At 35.6% G+C, this 24937-nt stretch overlaps 1 protein-coding gene across 2 annotated transcripts in view; it reads right to left on the reverse strand.

Annotated features, from left to right (window-relative positions):
* The window catches only part of LOC110108336, a 79433-nt gene that overhangs the window by 49625 nt on the left and 4871 nt on the right, over nt 1-24937 (reverse strand). The window contains exons 3-13 of one of the 2 annotated variants that reach the window (XM_028699411.1): nt 22047-24238; nt 19349-19463; nt 19097-19198; nt 15244-16137; nt 14618-14924; nt 14080-14540; nt 7155-7281; nt 6949-7073; nt 4878-5536; nt 4634-4751; nt 4419-4535 (exon numbers count right to left, since the gene is read on the reverse strand). In XM_028699411.1, the coding sequence (XP_028555244.1) occupies nt 4419-4535; nt 4634-4751; nt 4878-5536; nt 6949-7073; nt 7155-7281; nt 14080-14540; nt 14618-14924; nt 15244-16137; nt 19097-19198; nt 19349-19463; nt 22047-24238 (5217 nt within the window). The remainder of the gene's footprint in view (nt 1-4418; nt 4536-4633; nt 4752-4877; nt 5537-6948; nt 7074-7154; nt 7282-14079; nt 14541-14617; nt 14925-15243; nt 16138-19096; nt 19199-19348; nt 19464-22046; nt 24239-24937) is intronic. The other variant, XM_028699412.1, reaches the window with a different exon arrangement.

Below are 24937 nucleotides of genomic sequence, written 5' to 3' on the forward strand. Positions count from 1 at the left end.
GCTGTTGGGCGGCTAGTTTCTTGATTTAAGGTGATGACAGGGAAGTTAAGGGGTGTGGGTTATTGCATTTTTCGTTGATGCCAAAGGTTAGGGTTGAAAGGAATTGGGGGTAGAAATGTGAGAGGTTAGTGAAATTAAGGGAAGGAGGAAAGAATAAGTAGAAGAAAAGAGGAGAAGAACATAAAGAGGTAAGAAGTAAGAAGTTATTATGTGCCTATAGGAAAAAAAATTGTATGATTTGTATAATTTAGGAAAGAGTTGATGGCAAGTGGGGACGGAGGGAGGGGCCACGGGGAGGCCGGCGGTGGGGGAATTAGGCGGCGGTGGGGGATGGGTTTTCAAGGCCGGCGGTTAAGGGGTTTGGAGGAAAGGCCTTAGGCCAGCGGATAGGTGACGAAGAAGAGGAAAAATTAGATAAAGAAGAAGAAGAATCACGAACCTGACCGTCTCCAAGGTTGGTGGGTGATCCAATTTCTCTCCCTAGAGATTTCTCTCCCAAGCACTCTCAAGTCTCGCCAAGAACTCAAGCAAAGACAATTTTTTTTTAATCATTCAATCATTAACTTGAAAAGAAGAACAATTGGGGTATAAATAGCCTCTTACAATGACTCACAACATAAAAGGACAACAATGTCTATATGGCTTACATACGACCTCCCTTGATAAAAGGGTACAACGGAAAACTAATAAAGCAAATACAATATGACATCATAAATAAGAAAACGTAAAAAATAAATCAAAAATACAATGACTCAATCGTGGTCGTAGATCGACAGCCACGTCTCTGATAGACCTTCCACGATCTGATGTCCCCATCAATGATATTAATGTAGCATTCTACATAGCTCTTATGGGTAGCAATATGTTCACCTACAACAACATCATGTCTTCATCCCACACGTGGGGTCGGCTACATGAATCCTTTTCTCCATTGTCCTGATAAGAGTCAAATCTCATTTAAATCTAACAAAGAAAGGCTTCTAATATTTTCTATCCAAGCCTTCTTAGGTCTATATATTTCTTAACTTAAGCTAAATCAAATACATCTACTCCCCTAACCAGATCATCAAAAGGCCAATGTTTTATGTGGGTGTACCCTCTAAGTCGACTCTCTCTAATCTTATCTACCACTGGAGCTACTCCAACCTTTTCACGTATATGCTTATTTCATATTTTGTTTCTAAGAGTAAAGCCACTCATCCACCTAAGCATCATTATCTCTGTAACTTAATTTTATACTTCTCTTTTAAAGGCCAGCATTCTGCGCCATAAAATATTGCAGGGATCACCACCATCTTATAGAATTTCCCTCTTAAGTTTGAGGGATACTTTTCTACCACACAACAGACTTGATGCATTCCTCCACTTCAACCATCCAACTTGAATTCTACAAATAAAATCCCAATCCATCGCTATCACTCTAAACAATTGACCAGAGATATCTAAAACATGCATTTTTATTAATGATTTGATTGCCCAAAGTCACAATCCCCTCACTAGATCTATTACTACTAAAACTACACTCCATGTATTTGGTTTTATATCTACTCAAATGAAAACCATCAGATTCTAAGGTTTACCTCCATAATTAAAGTTTTCATTCAACTCCCTCTCTAGTCTTATCAATAAGAAGAATATCAACATCAAAAAGCATACACCATGGAACATCCATCTGCAATAAAAGAATCTATTCCTTAAAGCCAATGATCTCGCCACAAGAAAGATCCTCAGACCCGATACAGATCTAACTTCTCAGAATTTAAGAACAACTACAATTATGTGACGATAGATTCAAAAAAAAAAATGTGACGATAGATTCGAGTCCAAGAAGCGTTCACTTCTAGCAGAATTTGAACGAGAAATGGAAGCCATCAAACGAAAGTATGATATTCTAATCCAAGAACCTGAAATACCGGATCTCCAAAATTTTGAAGCTTCCTCATCAGGAGATGAGTTTTTTTAAGTGGGGGAGAATTGATGTAGGCAAGCTTTGGGCTGCTTGCTACCTCTTGGTTTTTGTCCTTGGGCTACTTGTTGTTTCTCAGTTTGGGCCTTGGCTGCTCTCGGGTGGGCTTTGGATGCTTGGTTTTGAGCTGAAATTGTTGTGTTCTACTTAGTTTTTAGCTCATTAATGCTTGATCTAATGATACCTCATTAATTGACATGAATTTTAGTTCCTCCCCCTTGTCTCTTCCAATCCTTTTGTCTCTTTCCTTCCCCTTGTCTCCTCGGTTTTCTCCTGGCTGTTGTTGTTCCCGTGACTTCTCTTGGTTTTCCCCTGGGTGTTGTTGTTCCCGTGAAATGCTTGTTGGGGTTCCGCCACCTTTTTCCTGGCCTCCTCGGTTTCTGCTGGTCCCGCCCCTTATAAGCTAGATTGGGATGAATTTGGTCTGATTTTTGGGATGCCTTTTCAGCTGCTATTTGCTGCTGTTTGGAATGTCTTTTGGCCTTCCATTTCCAAGATTTATTGGGCTTATTTAATGATTGTGGTGGCTATTTGGCTGCCCTCTCAAGTCCTATATATATGTGATGTTTGGTGAATAAAAATATGATGATATAATGTGATTTTTGGGACAAAAACCTGAGAGGTTTTTTCTTCTTTCTTGGAAAAGTTTGCGAGCTTGTTCCAACCCTTCTCCTTCTTCTAGGAAAGCTTGCGAGCTTGTTCTCCTCCTTTTCGTCTCGGCTTCTAACCTACTTCTTCTATCCGCAAGTGACCACCCCACTTATATTCTTCTTCTCAATCAAGCAAAGAAGAGCTCCTTTAGGTGTTTAAGGTGTCTTTATGTTTTAAAAGTTTGCAAGTGTCGTTTGTAAGCGTCTTTTATATTATATTAGTTTGTTTTTGTCTAATTTGTCCATTTTGAGGCAATCTATGTAATTTTTTTATTATCTAGGAAGCATAACTTTTTGCTTGCAAAAATTTGGGAAGGTCCCAAATTTTTGCTTGCATCAAATTGGTATCAGAGCTTTGGTTGGTGTCTTCCTAGGTTTTGTGTCTTTTTAAGTCAAGATGGATAAACATCATGTGGAAAGCAATCAAGAAAGCTATCCATCTGCAATGAAAGAATCTATTCCTAAAAGTCAATGGATCTCGTCACAAGAAAGTTCTTCAGACCCGATACAGATCGAACTTCTCAGAATTTAAGAACAACTACAATTATGTGACGATAGATTCGAGTCCAAGAAGCATTCACTTCTAGCAAAATTTGAACGAGAAATGAAAGCCATCAAATGAAAGTATGATATTCTAATCCAAGAATCTGAAATACCGGATCACCAAAATTTTGAAGCTTCCTCATCAGAAGATGAGTTTTTTAAGTGGGGGAGAATTGATGTACGCAAGCTTTGGGTTGCTTGCTACCTCTTGGTTTTTGTCCTTGGGCTGCTTGCTGTTTCTCTGTTTGGGGTCTTGGCTGCTCTCGGGTAGGCTTTGGTTGCTTGGTTTTGAGCTGAAATTGTTGAGTTCTACTTAGTTTTTAGCTCATTAATGCTTGATCTAATGATACCTCATTAATTGGCATGAATTTTAGTTCTTCCCCCTTGTCTCTTCCTATCCTTATGTCTCTTCCCTTCCCCTTGTCTTCTCGGTTTTCTCCTGGTTGTTGTTGTTCCCATGACTTCTCCTCTTGGTTTTCCCCTGGCTGTTGTTGTTCCTGTGAAATGCTTGTTGGGGTTTCGCTTCCTTTTTCCTGGCCTCCTCGGTTTATGCTGGTCCCGCCCCTTGTAAGCTAGATTGGGATGAATTTGGCCTGATTTTTGGGATGCCTTTTCAACTGCTGTTTGTAAGTGTTTGGAATGTCTTTTGGCCTTTCATTTCCATGATTTATTGGGCTTATTTAATGATTATGGTGGTTGTTTGGCTGCCCTCTCAAGTCCTATATATATATATATATGTGTGTGTGTGATGTTTGGTGAATAAAAAGAAGATGATATAATTTGATTTTTGGGACAAAAACCTGAGATGAATTTGGCCAAATTTTTGCTTGCATCATTAATTCAAAGAACGGGTTAGGGACCCACCCTCCTATAGACCCTGACTAGAAATAGGTAAAGAACCTATCCCATTTCATCATACTGATTCGAAGTCACCTGGACAAATATAACTTCTGAGCCAAAGTTTGGCACATAAAGAATCTTGTAAGCCTGACATAAATTGAATAAAACATTAATGTGCATCCGACTGACTTATCAAACTCCAAAGGGCAACAAGTTTGGATAAAAGTATTTGGTCCAATAACTTGCCAGGTAGGGCTTGGACATAGAAATACAGATAGCCCAAACTGCCAAGTTCTATAAGCACTTGATGCCCAAAACAGGTGGAAAAAAGTGCCAAACAAGTGAATCTGGCATGTTTCATTGTAAATGCAATTTTGGATAAGCATTTTTCTCTACACCAAGGGAAAAGAAGAAATAACCTTGCAGCTGTTTGGAAAAATTAACGACCTTCGTACAGCATAAGGACCAGCTAAATCCAATTCTCCAATCAAAAATAGAAGTGCATCTAATGAAACCTCCGTTAATGACATATCCAACTGAAAATAATTGAAAGAAGAAAATCACTGTTAACCTCAAAAACAGCAACCATACAAAAAAAAAAACAAATAAATCAAATATTCAAGATAACCCTCACATGGCCCATCCTTAAAAAGAAATGAACTGGAATGCCATGCTGTCGAATTAATGATTCCACCTGGGTAATTCTTGAACGATAAAATAAAAAAAATTCCATAGGAGCAATAAATTCCCTCCTGCAGATCCAGTAGCTCAAAAATGTAAATATTATTTCAAAAATTTTGACTTCAACAACACATGTAGAAATAAAAAAGAAACAACCATGTTAATAGAAATAGAAGTGATGGTAGGATCCAACACACCAGATTTTCGTTCTAGCATCAAATTGGTGAAGAACAGCACTGAATGAACTTAGAACCCTTAGCTTGGTAGATAAAATCTGTCCAAGGAAAGCTATATTATCAAGGCAACACCGGAAGAGAGGGAGTTGATCATCTACATCAGAAACTTCATGAAAGATGGTCAAAGTTGCATCGTCAACACTAATGTTTACATGCGGCAGACTAGTCTGAAATCCAGATCTCTCTGCACTAGAACCGGATGATTTTTTATGCTCAATATAAGCATCATCAGAGAAGGGTTTCGAAAGGTGCCCAGCAATGCCTTTTTCTAGAGCATAACCATCAAAAAGCTTCACTTTGAGTTGATTCCCGGGCTTCTTAACAAATTCTGGCATTTCTTCAACAAAGGCAACAGCACAGTCGCTTTTCAGATTCACCATATGAAATGCCTTACGTGCAGTTGCATATGTTTTCAGATCATCATCGTCTTCAAAATGGCCAAAATCAGATTGGAAGGTTTGCCAAAGGGAAGATACATTGCCATCACTTCCAGAAATTCCGACAAATCCAGATCCAGGGTTGAAGTTCATGCACAATGGTTCACCTTTATTGTTCTTTGCATATAATGATATGAAGGACATGCACAGCATCCGTGACCCCCATCTCCTATGGTGCCTCACCTTAACAGGAGCAAAGACTGCATTTTTTTAGAGTGGTGCGTACAAACCACAAATCAACCTTTTCTTAAAATAATTTGGAATAAAAAAAGTCAAAATAAATGTATAAAAAATTAAAAAAAAAAAAGTTCCATTTAAAAAAACTTTTAAAACTAGAAAAATGCTTTATAATAACAGTAAAAACAATCTAGTATGTTGTAGATCGGAATGGTTAGAAGAAAGAGAGCTAAATTATACTAACATGCTAAATTGGCTGAATTTTTTTGCTTTGAAGCGACAGGTGAAACTACTGCACTATAAGTAAGACAAGATCAGGACTGCAATATGATTTTATCCATTTTTACTGGGGTTCAGTCAGATATTTTGGCATAAGTAGCATATCTGAATTATACTGCTCCATAACTTTTACAGCTCCTTTATTTGTAATGGTTTTTAATCTATATCCTTCTAATTTTTGTATGAAATAAGTTGAGAGAAATTCTGCTGAATAAGATCAATCTTAAATTACATAATTTTATTTTTAAAAAATCTTATTTAATGCAGAGGAATGCTCTCCATAATGTCAAAGACAAGATAAAACAGCTTAAACAACGAAATAAACAGGAAACAAAAGCGGACTCGATTTATCCTTTTTGTTTAGCTTCTCTACAGTAGAAATGTGGGAGAGCTAAACTTAAATAAACTTATATGCAAGAATAAGTTTTTCAAGAGAAAAAAAAAACAATTTTAAGAAATATTTTTAAAATTATATATATATATAAGGAATTGGGCGAACAGTCCTCATTGATAAGAATAAACAAAATACAAAGTCAATGATGAATTAAAAAGATCATAATATGAAGGAGTTCAATGTGAACTTATTAAAAAAATCAATCTAGAGGACAAAATTAAATATCCTTTCAAAAAGCAACAAAGTTTTAAAATCTTTTGAGTGAATGTGCCCCATATCCAGCTCGTCAAACCTCCCCACATGTAACAAGCTGATCACACAAGAAAAGTCCCACCCCTCTTGTGAACCTCCTCGATCTGCAAGTCAAGGAAATACAAGTAGTTTACCAAGTGGTAGATTTTATTTTTATAAAACATATTTTTCTCTAATGTTGTGTCCGGATTTATTTAGATATGAGATCAATGTTGCCTATGAAAGCAAGTCTCCATAGTTAATTACCAACTTCAAAGATATAAGAAAATCATATAACTTCGTGTACATGCAAACATTCAAAAAAATCCCCCCCCCCCCCCCTCTTTTTAGGATTTTTATTTTATTTTATTTTGTGTAATTAAGCTTTATACTATTTTTCATATGTAACACCTATGGAGGAGAGTAGGAGACTATATATACGTCCAGCATTGTATAGTAAACAAGCAATACAATTCAAAGTAACTTTTATATATTTCTATTTTTCTAAACATACCTTAAAAAGAGCTCTTTCTCCTACAAGAAAATAATGAAGAGTGCCCACCATATGGAACTTATTATCCACATGCTCAACAGCAAAGTACATGTGTTGTTGAAGATCCTGAATTGCGACAATAGCACCTGCACAAAACACAAGCAGATAACTCCCGTGTTATCAAAATAAGTTTGTCATTGAACACCAAAGCACGCCATCACAATTACCATCTGGAATTTTATAATCTGAATCGGCGCCCCATCCAGAGTTCCTTGAGGAAACATCTTGCTTGATGCTGCCATTAGCATCAGCCGGGAATATCTCGGAAAAGAGAGAATACAAATATAAAAATATCTGCGCCAAAAATACGAATTAGATAGCCAAAAATACGAATTAGATAAACTAGAGGTAAATCTACCACTCTGCAGACCCTAGGAAATGCAGAAATGGTAATTTCCTTATTGCTCCTAAAAACACAAATGCAGTTGAATGGATAAGCTGCAAATTTTGACTCTAATGTCATTTTCATCGAGTGCTTAACATAAATATGAGCATGCATCTTCCGATACATAAAATTTTCAGTGTAATACAACGCAATAAAACTTTGTAAGAAATATTTTTTGGTTACTCATTATTGCAGTATGTCAATAAAAGGCTCAGAGGATGGGCCTTTTCGTGCTCCGCCTTTTCATACTCGTTAGTAAGTTGGGCTTGCATTTATTGGAGATAAGATGTGTCTCCAAAATGACAACTTATTCTCATATACACCATCATAATAAACCAATGACGATTTGACAATTGAAGGCACAAACTTAAGAAGTTCAAAGCATAGCCCAATACGCAAAAATCAAAGAATATACAAAACAAAGCGCAAGCCATGGAACTAATGAAGCAAAATCTTGTACTCCAAATCATTTTTCATTCAGTTGTGTGATATTGTAGTCCAGTTGTCAAGATTTTGAAAATTATTCAAAATAAATATTAGTCACTTTTTGTGGCAAGGCATTATCGAACATAATCCTGCCGGTTATTTCGCATCAATCGGTGCTTTGGAGTGTTTCAAGTTAATATTGACCTCGTCATCAATCGGTGCTTTGGAGTGTTTCAAGTTAATATTGACCTCGTTAAGCCTTTAAATTTATGGTTTATCAACTTTGATCATACTTGAATATAATTATTGAATGCCTTGAGAAGGATCCACGCACACCCTTTTACAGACTCCATTTTCTTTTTAATTTCAAGCAAAATTTTATAACAAGAAAATGATGGGAGTCTTGAAAAAGCAATTAATTAGAATTATCAGAGAACAAAGAAAAATACATAGAACAAAATAAAGATATCATGGAGAACAAGTATAACTGAATTGTCTAGCTTGAAGTACGGTGATAAACGAAGTAGTGGCAATAATTTTTTTCTTAATGCATCCTCATGTAGTGAATAGGACATGAAAACTCTTATTCACCAACCTGCCGTCACTAAGAATATTCCCATCTGAATCAAGAGGATGTAGTGAATTATGAGCTTCTATGCCTTCACAATTAGGAGAGAGAAACTTTCAAAGGAAGAGAATCAATATCCAAAATGACAACAGCCATGGCAATAGCAGCAGGAATTTGTAAACCACAAAACTGAAGTTTTTCTCTTTATCAACTGCTTTATGATTTTAAATGTTGGAAATTGAAAGGGCTTGGCTGAATTGAAGCCTTGATGGGTGTTAAAACCTGAAAGCAATTCTTAAGAGGATATTAAATATCAATTATATTGTTGCAATGATAATTAGATTTTATTGGTATCATTTCTTTGTAAATAATCTTTGATAACATAATAATTACAGTAATTGGAATATGAATTTTTTTATTTTAAAATTCAACAAAATTATCTTCAGTTAAAATAGGATTTATCTTGCACTTTATAAGCAAAATATGTGATGTCTGAATTTCAATGAGATACCTAGTTGGGTTTGGCTGTTTTGTGGTTAAAGTGAAGATTGACCGTATGATTAAAGCCAACTCAAAAATGGTATCAAGATGGTTCGAAAAAAATAATCCAACTCAAGCTGGCTTGTCCAGCAATATAATTAAATTTTAAGGTTAGCCACCATGGCTCAAACAGAAATTTTATTTCAATTTTGATTCGGTTCAGATAATTAAAATTAACAATAAAGCTGGCCGGTTGAAACTCGACTACTCATAATGCTTTTCTAATGTAACACTCAAAAATTTTTAAAAAAAATGAAAGTTTCTCCTAAAAAAATTTTTACCCCATTTTTTCATATCCCGAAATTCATTAAAATCATTTATATTAAATTCCACGTTCAGTTTCCATCATTTTGAATGTTAGAAGAATTTCAATCTCAAATATCAGGAGCAAATAATCATAAAGACTTTATGATTGTCAAATTCTATAATTTTATTGAATTGTAAGTAATTATTTCTTCGTATTAAACATAACATGATTTTAACAAATCGTATGGATTTCTGCAGGATCAACTATTTAAGGATATTCAAGATATTTTTAATTAAGAATACCTGAAGAACTTCAAGCTTGTAAGCATAATTCATTTGGGAAATTTTGCATATTTGATGGACTTTTGTTTAGACTTTAGAGAAAATAAGTTGTGTTCCAAATTGTTCTCTAAGAAAATTATTGGTTAGGGAATCACATAGTGGAGGGTTAATGGGATATTTGGGGTAGCAAAAACTTTAACTGTCAAAAAATTAGGCACATATAAAGTGGGATGTAAAATGTATTTGTAGTAGGTATGTTCCTTGAAGACAAGTCAAATCAAGAATGCATCCTCATGGGTTATATATGCCATTACAGATTCCTAAAGAACCATAGGTGGATATATCAATGGACTTTGTATTAGGTTTACCTCAAACTACAAATGGGAAAGATTCAATCTTTGTAATAGTTGATAAACTTTCTAAAATGATGTGTTTCATTCACAAAACTGGTAATGCTTCAAATATTGCCAATTTGTTTTTTAGAGAAATTGTGAGGTTACAATGGAATGCCTAGAACCAATGTATCGGACAGGGTTGTCAGATTTTTAAGTTATTTTTGGAAAATTTTATGATGCAAATTAGGTACTAAACTATTATTTTCTACCACCTGTCATCCACAAACTTATTGTCAAACTGAAGTTTTAAATAGAGAGTTATCTACTTTGTTGAGAGCTATCATTAGAAAGAATATTAAAACTTAGGAAGAATGCTTGCCACATTTTTAGTTTGCACTATTCATTCTGTCACTAAGTTTTCACCTTTTGAAATTGTGTATGGTTTTAATCCCTTAACTCCATTAGATTTATCTCCATTGCTTGTGACTGAACATGTTAGTTTAGATGGTAAAAAGAAAGCAGACTTTTTGAAGCGTATTCATGAGAAGACAAGAATTAATATTAAGCAACAAATCAAATAGTATGCTAAGCAAACCAACAAAGGTCGTATCAAATTACTCTTTGGAGCCAGGAGATTGAGTCTGGTTACATAAAAGAAAGGAAAGATTTCAAAATCAGAGAAGATCTACTTCCATGAGGAGATCGACCATTTCAGTTTTAGAACGCATCAATGACAGCCCCTACAAGCTCAAATTGCTAGGCGTGTATGAAGTTAAATGTTACTTTTAATATTTCTAATTTAAGATGTTTTGATGCAGGTCACGATTTGAGGGCAAATGCTTCCTAAGAGAAAGGGAAAATTACATATAAAGCAAACGGTCAAGAAGGTCCTATTCAAATAACCATTGGAGAACTTACATGCGCGCAAAATCAAGAAGGCGTAGAAAGCATTAGTGGGCTGCTTTACCAACTTTGGGCCCCCGAGAACCTAAAGAGGCCCATAAATAAGAGCCTAGTCGAATCACCAAGCATCGATCTCCTCCAAGTGCTTGATGAGTTGCTTTAATAGAATGACCTTTTATTATTATTATGGTGGTTCTTTTGTATTTCTAGATTTTGGGAGTTATGATGGACTTTTATGTTAATTGTAAATCTGCCTATTTAAGGCCCTGGAAATAAGAATAGATCAGTTTTTTTTTTAGTTGGTTAATTCAACTAAAATGTTTTTCTATAAATCTTAGCGCTTGATGCCCACATTGGGCCGCCTAGGATTTATCTTGGTGTTTCCAAGAGTTTCGGTCTTCTCTTCAGGTCTCATACGAGACTTCAGTCTCCTCTAGCCGCCGAAAGCTTTATCTTGGATTCTCCAAGAGGCACAGACTTCCCTTCTAGATCCCCGCCGAGCTTACAATCTCCATCAAGATCTCTTTGTTGAAACATCATCTGCTCGGAGGTGCATGACCCAAAGTCGAGGCTGATTGTTCATCTTCCATTACTCTGCAAAGTCAGCTTCAAAAGTCCTTCAACTTTCAAGTACTCTACACGAGTCAAAGCCTTTCTATCCCGAGCATTTCCAAGCCTAATTCGCAGCTTGTCCCGAAACTACGGATAAGATCGTATCACATAGGCTGCTAGATGTGATTAATTTATTTTTGCTTATTTCCTTCTCCTATCTAGCCATAATTGCATTCCAAATATAATGTAAGGATTATCCTAGAAGATTATATAGTTACCGTGAACATCAATATGAAAGCAATTCCCTGGTTTACTACTGTGAATGTCATTTCCTGCACACGGCTGATTTCACTTTCCTTATTGATGTAGAACGGGAAAAGGAATTGATAGGGAGAGAATCTCCTCTCCAAAAATCTGACAGCAAGCCTAGGTGAGGCCCAAACTTCCTCTCCTATATTCTGAAAACAATTTCAGAATTTTCAACAAAGCATTCTGAGAGGAGTTCTCAGGTGTGAGAGGGAAAGAGAATGGCAAAATAGCTTCAGGTCTTTTTTTCTTTTAATTCAAAACCTGAGAGAAAATTCAGGTTTCAAGGTCTTCGGAGAAAGGTGTTGGAGGTGGGAACATAAGGCTTCACATTCAGGTGAAGAACTATTGGCTGAGAAACGTGTGGAGCTTTCTCTAAAGAGGCTTAGTAATAAATTAGGAAATAAATCCTAATTATCATTACAGGGGCAGGTGGTTTCCCAAAGCCAGCAAGGAGGTTTAAATAATTCCTAATTCCTTTAATTGGATTAGGGAGCAATTTAAGGATTAAAGTTAAGAGGAATTCGGTCGGGTGAGGTTTCAAATTGTTTCCAAAGAGGTGGAGAGCGATTTAGGAAATAATTTGATTAATCCAGGAATTGATTTCAGAACTCACGGGATTGAGAGGGAAGTGGGGAATTTAATTTCCAAAGTCCAACCAGATTTTAGGGAAGAAATTAAGAGGTGGGGCTTGAGGAAAATTCGGCCAAGCAAGAGGATATTAAGGCTCATTGATTTGCATTTAGGAATTAATGAGGAGATTTAATTTTCTCAGATTTTGAATTTAAAATTCAAATAAATTTTGTGAATTTAAAATTCAAAATAGAGCGAGCCTTGGACTCTTCCGAAGACTGACGGGTGATGCTTTGCCCTTCTCCAAGGGACTTCAATTCACGAGCTCGGACCCATCCTGCGGCTGGTGAAAACCTCTCCGATTCCTCCCATAGGAATCTCACTAATGCTCTCTCACAAGAACACAAGTGTGGACACAAATTTTTAATTTCAATTCTTCATCCCCATTACAATAGCTTAAGGCCCTATATATAGGCCACAACATGAGAAATAAAATCAAAATTATAAAATTGCCCCTTGGTCCACAACACTCACATAAACTATCCTAGGGGTAAAACTGGAAATACATCAAATAAGAATTAAAATGCAGAAAATAACTCATAATTGAAAATTTAAATAATGGTCATCGATTTACGACGCCGCCTGTGATAGATGCGCCAAATCTTCGTACCGATGTCCGCATCACTTATCCTATGAGGTATCATATCGCATATATACTTCATCACTAAAGCTTCATAAATAAATCTACGTATCGCTTTGACTAGAGATCCCAATAGTCAAAATTTAAAAACCGGTTTGCCCATCATCTAGTGACAACCTGACTCCAAGGAGAAACTGTGGACCAGTTGATTTGATTGTTAAGGAATTAAGAAGTTTCTAATCAAGAGAGAGTTGTTTAGGATGGTTCTTAATCAAAGAGAATTAATTAGGAGATATTTTCTAATTGAAGATTTGGGGGCTGATTTGGGGTCTAATTTGGAGGGGATAATTAGGAAATATTTCCTAATTGAATAGGGCTGATATGGGTGTTTATTTGGAGGGGATTAATAAGGAAATGTTTCCTAATTAAATAGGGCATATTCGGGGGCTGATTTGGTGGCTGATTTGGAGGGGGTTAATTAAGAAATGTTTTCTAATTCAAGATGATAGATTTAGGTGTTGATTTGAGAGCTGATTTGGGAGGGAAATAATCAAGGAAATGGGAGGGAATTGGGGGAGGGCTGTTTGGGTATTTACTGTTTATTATTTGTTTTAAATAGGTGGTCTTCCTAGGGTTAGGACATCTTGAATTTGACTGAATTTGATATCTCTTAGGTTTAGGTTTTTGGGCTTTAGCGGCGTCTAGAGATTTCGGAGAGATAGATCCTCCTCTCGAATAGAGGATCAATTGTATCTTGGTATCTTCTTTCCGTTCTATTTGATTTCTTGTAATAAAATTACTGTTTTTGTTGTTTTCCATTGAAGTTGTGGACTGTTTTTGCTATTTTATCAATAGTGTTAGGATTTACTTGAAATCTTCAAGTACTTTCTAACAGAAACTACAGTTTTCTGCTCCAGTGGGCAATGTGAACCAAAAAACTTGAATGAAGTTTTAGAACTGCAGGAGGGAAATATAAGTAGCTGAAGAGCAGCATAATCATATTTATCCAGTGTTTCACTAAAGAGCAGCTAAGATGAGTAAGGATATGAACACAGACAAGTTACATAAAGCAAAGACAATCTTCTTCCTCAAGGTAAATATTAAAAGAAAAAGGGAACTCGCTAAAATTGTTATCATCTCAAAAGATTAGAATAACAAGAGACAAACTACTTTATTCTAAATATCAAGATGTCATAAATAAGGAAGGATTTAGTTAAAATGTTCTTACAACAAAGTGACTGAAATATCAATAAGTAAATTATTTCATTTCAAATACATCAAGATGCGATACACAATTTGGACATAAGTATGTAAGAAAACAAATCAGATAACTAACCTTAATTTCAGATAATTTTATCATCAAATTCAAGCCAGAGATAGAACCCTTTCCAGCCCAGTTACTATAGAATTCCGCAAGAAGCTTATCACATTCCAAATCAACTATCTCAACTGTAGCAGAACCAACTAGATGCTTTAAGATGAAATGTCTATGATAAAAAGGATGAGATGTGTCATTGTTTGCTTCAATATCAAAAATTGGATGTGGCATAGAAGGTCCAGAAGAAATATAATCTGAACCTTGTGGGCTATTTTTTTCAGATGAAGCTTCACTGGCTGAAGCAATTGAAGTTCTGGAGCAGAAATGCTGTATCTGCACCTCCCCATTTTCATTTAGCATGGTTTTATGAAGGTGCTGTGTGGAAACTGACAAGCGGTGCAGGTTCACTACAATCTTTCTTCCAAAACTAACGAGCCTTAGAAGTACATCAACTTCAATAACGAGTTCTTCGGTTTTACCTTTAAAAAGGACAAATAGTACATAAGCATAATGAATAGATGGAATCAAGAAAACATTAGATATAAAAACTACAGACCAGAACACCCTGTAACAGCAAGGATAACTGAAGACTGAGTTAGATGTATGGAAAGAAAATCAAGAAAGCTCCATCGCATAGGATTTTGTATTTCTGAAGATGAAGTTGATAACGCAGAGTTTATAACTTGCTCATTCCTAGATGGTGAACCTGGTGACACCAAATTATCTGCAGAAACCCTGGAGATGGATGATTCTCTTGATGTATTAACCATTCTTAATGGAAAGCTTGCAATCAACAGCAAATACACTTGAAAACAGTGGAGCAACTTAGTTAAAGCTAATGCTTCAAGAAAGATAAAGCCACCCTGACATACGTTACATTGGATCACATTAGTTAGCAACTACAAAGTATTGAATATGAAGTAAATGGAAGATAGTGTTCCCAATTTGGAGTATGGGTTATAAAATTGATGATGAAAACGACAGTTCTAAAATTTCACACTTGCAATAGCATAAGGAAATCACAAAGTTATAAGGAAAAATGAAAATGGAGAAAAGTAAATACATTAATGTCATCTCATTGAAACCACATAAATCAAGGTAGGCATAATACAATAAGCGGACCTTCATCTCTACTTTGAAATGAGACCAAATATTAACAATTTAACAATAAAATTGCAGTACCTTTATCTTGCAAACAATTTTATGAAGGCCTTCACCAGAAAATATCAACATTTTAAACCTGGACGGTTGATTTTCTCTCTTAAATAGGACTGTGTCATGATACTCTGACACAATTATATCACCAAGTTCAGCAACAACTACAAATGAGTAAACTGAAGCTGGTCCATGAGTATTTGTAGCTTGCAAATTACCAAACTCATACATAAGATCAGCATCATCAAGGATGCTTGGCATTCCATCCTTGCAATGAGACTCTTCAATTTCATATGAAGTCTGACAATTTGTGGAATCAAGGCTATGTATCGCATTGCTAGGATTGGAACAACCTATAATACCACAGTGAAAACTAGCATGCAACTTTAACCTACAATGAGCAAGATGAAACCGATAACTCTGTTTCAAAGAAAGTATGTCCTTCATCTGAATCATGTCATTAGATATTTTCATAATACAATGAAGATCAAGTAGAATTGTCTGAAGTCCTGATAGATCAATAAACACGTCACAAGTATCTGCTTCCAAAGAAAGTTTCAAGCAAGATTTTTGAATAGAGAATCCTAGTCCAACACCAAGTAAATTAGGCAAATCCAAACCTCTCGTCTCCTTATTTAAGTACAAGCTCAAATTGGACCTGCTACAATGGGAAAGATCATCATATTTTGAAGTCCTTGTATTTTGGGCTTTCCTTAATTCACCTAAAATAATGTCCATAGATTCAAGCTCAAAAGTTGCACTAATTAAAAGAACACTACTGTGGAGATTTGAGCCATAATCAATTGCGACTGAGCGAAAATCATCCCTTGATTTTCTAACAAGATCTTGCAAACTCCCAAGACCATCTGAAGCAATATTATTATATGAAAAAGCCACCTCCAAAAGCATGCCTTCAAAACTCTGAAACAAATCAAGTTCATAATAGATTAAAATATCCAAGTTAGGTTAATCCAACTTAACTGAAAAAAATGACTAAGTTTATTATTAAAAAATTTAAGAAACCACGTGCATAGCATGTTTATTTTTTAAATAAAAAACAATAGGCTACCTTGAGTAAAATGGAAAGTTGATCCAAGCATATAATTGAAATAAATGATCAAAATGATTCCCAACTAGATGAGAGTTCAGTTTAATCTCAAACTTTTCTAATTCTCCAATTTAGACAATCAGCTAATCAAAACTTGAATATTTTGGTCTTTCAACACGACTATTTTGATATTTCACTTGATTTTGACAAGTTTAGCATAATACCCTAATTTCTTCAATTCAAATATATCTCAAAATACTTTCACAAAAATCATCAAAAACGTGTCATTGTGTTCTAATTGTTAAATGTATTAAATTAAATATAGAAGTATATGCTAATTTGCAAAAGTGTGAAAGTTATTAAATTAAATCCCGTTTAAATAAATTTCCTAAAATTAAAATTCACTTTACTGTTCCATTATACACATCATTGTTGCACAGGCAGTTTTATTGAAGGAATTGGGTACTTTCAGCAGCATGCATGTAGTGGAGTAGAGGGGCACTTGAGGGAATTTCATATGTAAACATATTTAATCTAGATTGCATTCCCTAAATAAACTTATTTTCACCCATAAGCTATCGGTTTGGAGGGCATTCTCACAGGCAGGAGAATTTAAGGTGGGAGTTGGGTGTAGCCAAAGGTGAGGGGAAAATCGGGTAAGCAAAAAAAATTAGGGAAGAAGAAAAGAAGTAGAAGAAGGAAGAAAAAGAGAAGAAAGAAGAGATACGACAGGAGAAAGAAGAAAAAAGGGTAAGAATTTGGTATTTGTGTAAAATATTCATTTTGAGTAAATGATGTTTTTTTGTTTAAAGTTTTAATCAAATCTAATTCAAAGTATATTAGGAGAGGAATATTCTAGACATATATGAAGAGAGGAAATGATGAGGTATATCATTTTGAGAATAACTCTAATGTTGATATTTAATGCAGATTGAAATTTGCGGGAAGTATCAACTTAAGAAATTAGGCTCATATGGGTGACATATATGCGCGGGAGAGTATGTGGTATCAAATTAGGGAGATAGCTCATCGCAGAGATAAGAGATGCGATCTTTTAATTCAAGAAGTGAGTTATTAGGCTTTTTGCACGTACAATTGCACTCAAATTAAAGTTAAGTATGAAATGCATAGAAATTCTTGCTATTGTTGAATGTATATCCACAAATTAGTATCCATGTGCAAACGACCATGTATAGATTTTAATGATTCAAGTTTAAAATTATGTAAAAATTTTGCTAATTGATAATATTTTTAAAAAAGCAAACACATATGCTATTGGCAATCACCTTTGTTATACATGCACGAAAATTACATGTCTATTTTAAATAATGCATAACATGTTTAATTACAAGTTAAAGAAAATGCAGTGAACAGTATCTAATAAACCTAAGAAAACGTGTTAGATGATAGGGAGGTGAGGCACTGCAATCCCGATGAGCATTGTAGGGCAGGCAATGCAAACTCAGTATGATGAAGCCTAGAGGCTATGGAGTCAATACGACCTCATTATACTAAAGCCTATGGGATAAAGATGACCTTAACTTAGACATATTGATATGACACATTCTTAAGCTATAGATATGAAATTTGAAGGAAAAGATGTGTAATTAGATGAACCATCTATGTGACTAAATTCAGGATAAATGTTTAAAACAACTAACAATATATTATTTACTCAGTATTATCGTGTTTGGCATTCTGTCTTGTTGATTCAAGCGAGATATTAATGTTACATAGTTTTTATTTTTATATACAGCTCACCACTATATTAATTTATACAATTGTATATTCAAACAAGACTATCTCTCAAATCTTCTGTAAATAGAATAAAAAAATGTAGCATTACTGCAAAATAATAAGTAGTTGGACGATAGGGCATGGCAGAAAGTGTTTCAATACAGCAGTCAGTATGTCTGTCTAACACACCGTCATTCTAGCATGCACCTTTAAACCTGATATCCTAGGATTGAAATCTCTCATTTGCTGTCATCATTCTAACTCTTAGCTCTCCAAAAAAAAAAAAACAACAATAAAATATAATCAAGAAATTCATAAAATCACAAGCATAGCATTCATTGTTCCATAGCTTATATCCAAAAAATTAAGACAAGCCTCAAAAAGATAACACTGTAAAAAAGTAAAAAAATATTAAACTTAGTGGAAAATGATCGTTCAAACAAGACATACGTTTGGTGCAACAATGTGGTTAATAAGTTATTTTATGACATATTTGTGAGTTTCGTTTTAGGAAATTTCTAACTTTCCATTCAGTTTTGTTTGGGCTTATCTATTTAAAAATAGTCATCTAGTCTTTATTTTATTTTGTAATTATCTTTAGGGGTCTTTTTCTTTATAAATAGGAACTTAGGGATTATGATATAATCAATATAGGATATTAGCTATATTTCCTCCACTTAGGGGTGTCTATCTAGCTCAATGCCGGAACCATTCAAGTTTGACTTGTTTGTTAACTAATAGGCCATGAAGGCAAATATAAACTTGATTCATCAACTAACATAACATAAGTTGGGCTTCAATCATTTAGGTTCAAGTAGATCGTTTATTATAACATTCACAAACTGATCAAGTTGTAGTGTTTGAGGGGCTTAAGTAACTTGATGCATGGAACGCTTCAGTTAAAATCCACTTTAAATTGTTTTTGTATTTTTAGTCTTCATATCTTAAATGAGTTCAAGTCCACCTTTATAAGTTATTCACGAGTCAATTACAAACAAATCAAACAGTAAGACATTACCAATTAGGAAAAAATAACATTTATGACAAACAAAATAGTAATAGAAATGGAAGCGTTAGTAAAAAGGTGTTATCAACCTTATAAAGTGTCCTTGTTATACAAGAGAAGTCAGGAAAAAAAAAAAAGTTATTCCCAATGTATGGAGCTTCCACCAATGCAGGGTCTCTGTTAAGAAAGAACTGTAATACTTGTTTCAGTAGCTAACCAAAGAACTATGCAAAGAGCATCACAATGCAGATCTCATTTAGCAAGATACAAAAATGGAAACATAACAATATAGAATTAGAAATGGAAAAAGGCTTCAGTTGAGACTAAGCAAAAACCGTCACCTGAAATAAAGTTCTGAGCTCATCCATGTAAAATAATACACCGATACTGGATGATATTAAAGAAAGAGCTACAGAAACAACATCAGTTGTCCCATAGAAGGTATGGTGATAGTTTCTGAAAAAATAATATCAGATATTAGAAAGATATTAGAATAAACAGAAGCACTTAAGTACAAAATGAAAGCATTGATTTTCTTATCAGAATCAATTTGACTGCGTGCAAATATGCTCATTTAATCATACATTTACCTCATTACATATGTTAGCACCATAATTAAATCTTTAAACAATAGACTCATGTGTTGAATATGAGCATATCATTAAGAGCACAACATCATAAAACTAACAGCGTGTATCAGTCTTTCCATACCACTTTAAAATCCAGCAATTCATCATTCCAACATAGACAATCAAAGAACCAAAAAAACAGAACTGGTTTCAGAGAAAGTATAAATAAAGTTATCCTAGGAAAACACTTACTAAGTGAAAGTGATGTGAAACATATATGAAAACAAGAATTGCTTTGGAAATTAATAAGAATTTGAAAAACTTTGCTAATTGTAAATCTTATGTTTCATCAAGTTAGATTCCGAATTTTCAATTGGAAATTATGTAATAGCATACAATTACAAACGATATTAAAAGGATACTTACAAATAACAACAAAATAAATAAGTAAAACTAGCGGCAATGAATAACAAAAATCCACGGCTTAACAATAAGAAATGTTTACCTTGAGTTCCCTGACTCTTGCTCCTGAAAGTGGTGTTTAGCGGAGAAAGATTAAAAGTAACCCTAGTGATGCCACCACGAGATAAGTGACGCTTAAGGTATTGTTTGCCGGAGAAGTATCCGGAGGAGGGGAAGTTGATGGACATCCGATGATGTGCCAATGTACAATTGGTCGTTGTTTGTTGATCGTCTCGGCAAGAATAAAGAGTATGCGATTTGTGTAGTCTTCAACGAAGTCCTCGAATTCCCAGTCGGGATCAAAGAAGGGCAATTAAACGATGTCGACAAATCCGTGGTCGACTTCAGGATCGGCCATCCATGAACATGGGAGTATTCGTGGTTTTGAACCTTGGAGGAGCCGTCGGTGAACAAAGGGAGTAGAAATGAGGGGCGGCGGATTGGGGTTCTCGGGTGGAGGAGGGATCGACTAGGGTTAAGAGGGGTTAGGGTTTCGGGTGGAGAGGGAGGTGACGGTTGGGTTAGGAGGGTTTGGATTCTTTTAATTACCAAGAAAAGGTAATTAATTAAATGAGTTAATGGAGGGAGGGAAATTAGAATTCAATTCAAATTCCAATTGGGCCAAGGGAGGGGCTGGCGACATATATGAGAAAGGAAGGGATTGGAGGGTAATTTAATGCTTTCTAATTCATGATATTAAATTAGGAATCAATTCAAGGGATCAAATCTAATTTGAATTTAAATTAGATCTTAATTGAGGTGATTTCCTAATTTAGATGAGTTAATTTATGAAAGTATTTGAGAATTGAAATTTGAATTTCAAATAGGATTAGTCTTTCCAAATCAACTTAGCTAATTTAGGCAAGCAATAATAATGATTGAATTAATCATCAAGGGGATCCAAAGAGGGGGGCCGGCGGCTAGGGTTCGATTGGGTGAAGGTGGGTTGGGTTTGGGAGGGTAGACCGGCACTATGGTGGGAGAAGGGAGAGGGGTCGACGGGTAAGGAGGAAGGGGAGGTCGGGTGTGGCTGGCGGGTGGATTCCAGGGAGGTTAGGGTCGGCGGCTTGGCACAAGGGGGAGGGATGGCTATGGCTGGCGGCTTCAACAAGGGAGAGGTTGGACCACGAGCCCGGAGCACCTCTGCGACTGGCGGGTATTGCTTTGCCCACACTTGGGACCTCACCACTCAAGAACTCACAAGCTAGAGAGAAAGAAATTCTGAAATTTTATTAAGTAATCATCATCCTCATACAAAGCAAAAGACCTCTATATATAAGCCTCAATAATAAAGAAAAGAAGAAAGACTCAAATGCCCTCGGGGCTACAATAAGAACTCACTACCCATATGGGTAAAATAAAAAAACTGAAATGCAAAGTAAACAAAACATAAAATACATCAAAAGTAAAGGCTTCGAATCATAACCGTCGATCTACGATTCTGTCGATGGCACACATGTCGAAATCTCTGGCTGATGTCCTCATCAGTGTGAGGGCCGGCAGCTTAAGGGAGAAAGAGGAGGGGAGGAGGGGCTTGGCCGGCGGGTTGGAAGGAGTTCGGCCGGTGGGAGATGGGGAAGGAGAAGAGGAGAAAGAAAGGAGAAGGTAACCATGAGCCAGGACGCTTCCTACGACTGGTGGGTGATTGGATTCCCTCACCTAGGGATTTCAATCTCTCCAAGAACTCTCAAGCAAAAAATATAAATAAATTAAAGAAATTAATATGGGAATCAATTTTCTTGCAGCGAATATCCTATATAAATAAATTTATCTGAGGTTTTTGATATTAGATCTTAAATATATTTAGAAGTTAAATTAAAATTAAGAATTTATTTGATTTTGATGAAATTATTTCCAATAAATGTTTAAACTGGCTATTCACAAAAGCAAAAAATATGTCTCGCTACGTTGAAATAGTATAGATTCCAAATAATGAGAGACTATTTAAGAGGTAAGTACAACTTCCAAATGAAATACTGCAGCATTAAATGAATGTATTGAGTTATACCTGCAAATTGAGGCCTTGGTTGTAATTGAAATCGGTTCAACAATATGTGAGTGCTTAGTCAACACAAAATCAGATGAAACATTGACCACATTTGTCCTTAGGCAAGCATTCAATGAGATGCGCGCATGTGAAATAAATTTATCATCTGTATTTTCTTCCTGATGAGCATCCAAATTTTGTAGCTCCACCAACCAAAGATACTCCGAAGGTACTTCTACAAAAAAAGTTTCTGCAGTCATTGCAGATAATACAGATTTAGAAGCAGGCCAGATGACAAATTCTGTATTCCCTATATCAATTTTAAGCCAATGGAAGCTATTCCCTTGGGAAATTACAGGACTGATATCTTTTTCTATGTAACCTAAAAATACCTCTTCAAGTGATACTCGAACACTAAGGCCTGCACTGACTGCTCCAACATGAATGTTCTTATCGGGAATCATGTTAAGAACAGCATCAACGATTTTGTTTGCATAGAATTCTACCTCATTTTCCATGTTAATTCTAGATTTATCTAAAAGAACGCTTGAAGGGCATGATATGGCGGGTGTGATCCCAGCTCTAGTTGTCCATTGAGAGTGATCCTCCAGCTGTCTAAACATAAGAGCAGCTGATAGAATAGATGAATAATCCAAATCAAGGTTCATTTTCCCGATATTAAGGCTGTATTTCAACAGTCCACAAGCTCCATCCTTGACATAGGGATCTATAAGGAAGTACTTCAGTCCACACAATAGAAATGCCTCTCCCTTATGCAGGTCATTTGCTTCATGTTTCCCTCTAATTTCATTCCAGTATGACAACAGGTCTCTAAAATCATTCTCCAAAATAACACAAAAGTGCTTCAAAGAATCATCATTACATATTACTTGAGGAGGATATAATGAATCAGGGTCACCCCAAAGGATGACCTTTGACTCATCAATAATACCCTCAGGATAACCTGCTCTAGAAGAACGGTTTTTCTTGATTGTCAAATCATGGTCCAGTAGAATTTGCAACGAATCGGCAAGACAAAGTTTAATTTCCCCGAGAGCTGCTAAAAAAGATATTATAGTCTCATCCGTTTTGGAAAATAAGCACAGCTGCCTTAAAGTGAGATAAAACGAAGGCAAGTTCTGCTTTTCCTCCCTTTTTACATTTTTAGTGACAGGAAAATGAACATAAGTTGAATGAGAGAACGAAATAAAGACTTCTTCAAAGCTGAAGCAAGAAGAATGAATGCTTCCAAGTGTTTTTGGCCTGACAAAATTGAAATTTAAAGCAAAATACAACACTGCTTGAAAAATGAAGCAGATCACTTTCCAGAGAAGCCAAAAAGGTGCTAGAATATTTCTTAGTAATGTGCTGAAAAAACACATGGGTTTTTTGAGATCAGTTGAGACATGAAATCTCTTATATCGTGCTATTCGTCGTGCTTGAACCACCATTTGTGCAGGCAATTTTTCTTCAAGATGAAAAATTAAACCCAATTGATGTTTAGCTTGAATAATCAGCTTTCTGTCCATGGAATGCTTGCCTGCAGTTTCTTTCAAATATACTTCAGCTAAACTTCCAACCAAAGTTAGTAAACAACTATAAGCATGAACATAGCGTGACCATAACACCACCATCTTAGCTATATTTTGCACAGAAGACCTCGCCCCTAATGTTAAATGACCAATTCTATTTGCAGCAATCCTCCACAGTTCCTTTCCAGTCCTGAAGACACCATGTTTTTTAGAAGAAAATGCATCTACTATCAACAGAAGCAGAGGAATAACTTCCGGTGAAAGTTTAACCACTAATGATGGAACATGTATGTAGTTGCTCAAAGGATGAAACCCAATCAGTTTGAAATGAGCAGATAGGCCCAACAAGGATGCTATCCACTTTATCCGCTCATTCTCCTTCACGCCAAATTTCATATTGCTGCAGCTTATAGATAATTCATTCATTTTTCCATGCACAAGCAATGAATCAAGAGATTTTCTGAACAATGAAGTACTGTGAAGACACTGAGAGTCAATAGAAAATTCATCCAACTCCAATAGGCATGCATGTGACTTCTCTAACAGTTGAAGTTCTAGACAAAAATCCTGGAACTTTATCTGAGAACAGCTAGCAATAATATTTGCCCATGAGGTCTTAAGTCGATCACCTGGAGTATCTCGTGCTAGAAGTCTTTCAATTGCATCATGCAGAGAAGCACCCTAAATCAGTAAGATAAACCATTTTTGAGTGACTGAGCTAAAAGTAAATGGACTACGTATGAATGCAATGATTTTGTCAAGAATTTGCACAACTTTTGATTAGAACAATAATGAAGAAAACTATTAGCAATTAAAACAACGAAATAAAACGTAAAAGGGGTCACGCCCGCTTAGGCTAAGTCACATAACTAGAAATTTCAAACTTAAAAATAAATTAGAAAACAACATTATGCCGGAGTAGTAGTTTCAATAAGAATCTCAAGTCTGACAGTGAGATTAGTCAGCACATGAATACACCCAAAACCCTACGTTTACTAAGCTTAGCAGAAGCAGGCTATGGTCGGCCTTCGTGACTACAATCAATACCACGAGAAAAGTTAGATTCAAGAAATAAGAGAAAAAGGAAGCGTAGGAAACCTTCGTCAAGGATCGGTTGCGATCCTCCACTCAACGATCTCCAATTACTCCTCGATGGCTTCCACCAAGGTATCCAAGATCTGATCGATATAATCTTTCACCGTGTGGTCGACCCTCAGGTTGACGTCGAAGAAGTTTGAATGTAAGATGCACACAAACCTGTGTTCGTCGTAGGTTAGGCCGTATTCAATTTTCGGATCGGCCATGCATGGATGCTTGATGACGAAAGTCCTCGCAACGATTACTAGCACTCTTGACTATTGTTGAAGAGATTGAATTTTC

Source organism: Dendrobium catenatum, unplaced genomic scaffold (assembly GCF_001605985.2).
Source record: "Dendrobium catenatum unplaced genomic scaffold, ASM160598v2 fragScaff_scaffold_1282, whole genome shotgun sequence".
In the NCBI taxonomy this organism is placed as follows: Eukaryota; Viridiplantae; Streptophyta; class Magnoliopsida; order Asparagales; family Orchidaceae; genus Dendrobium; species Dendrobium catenatum.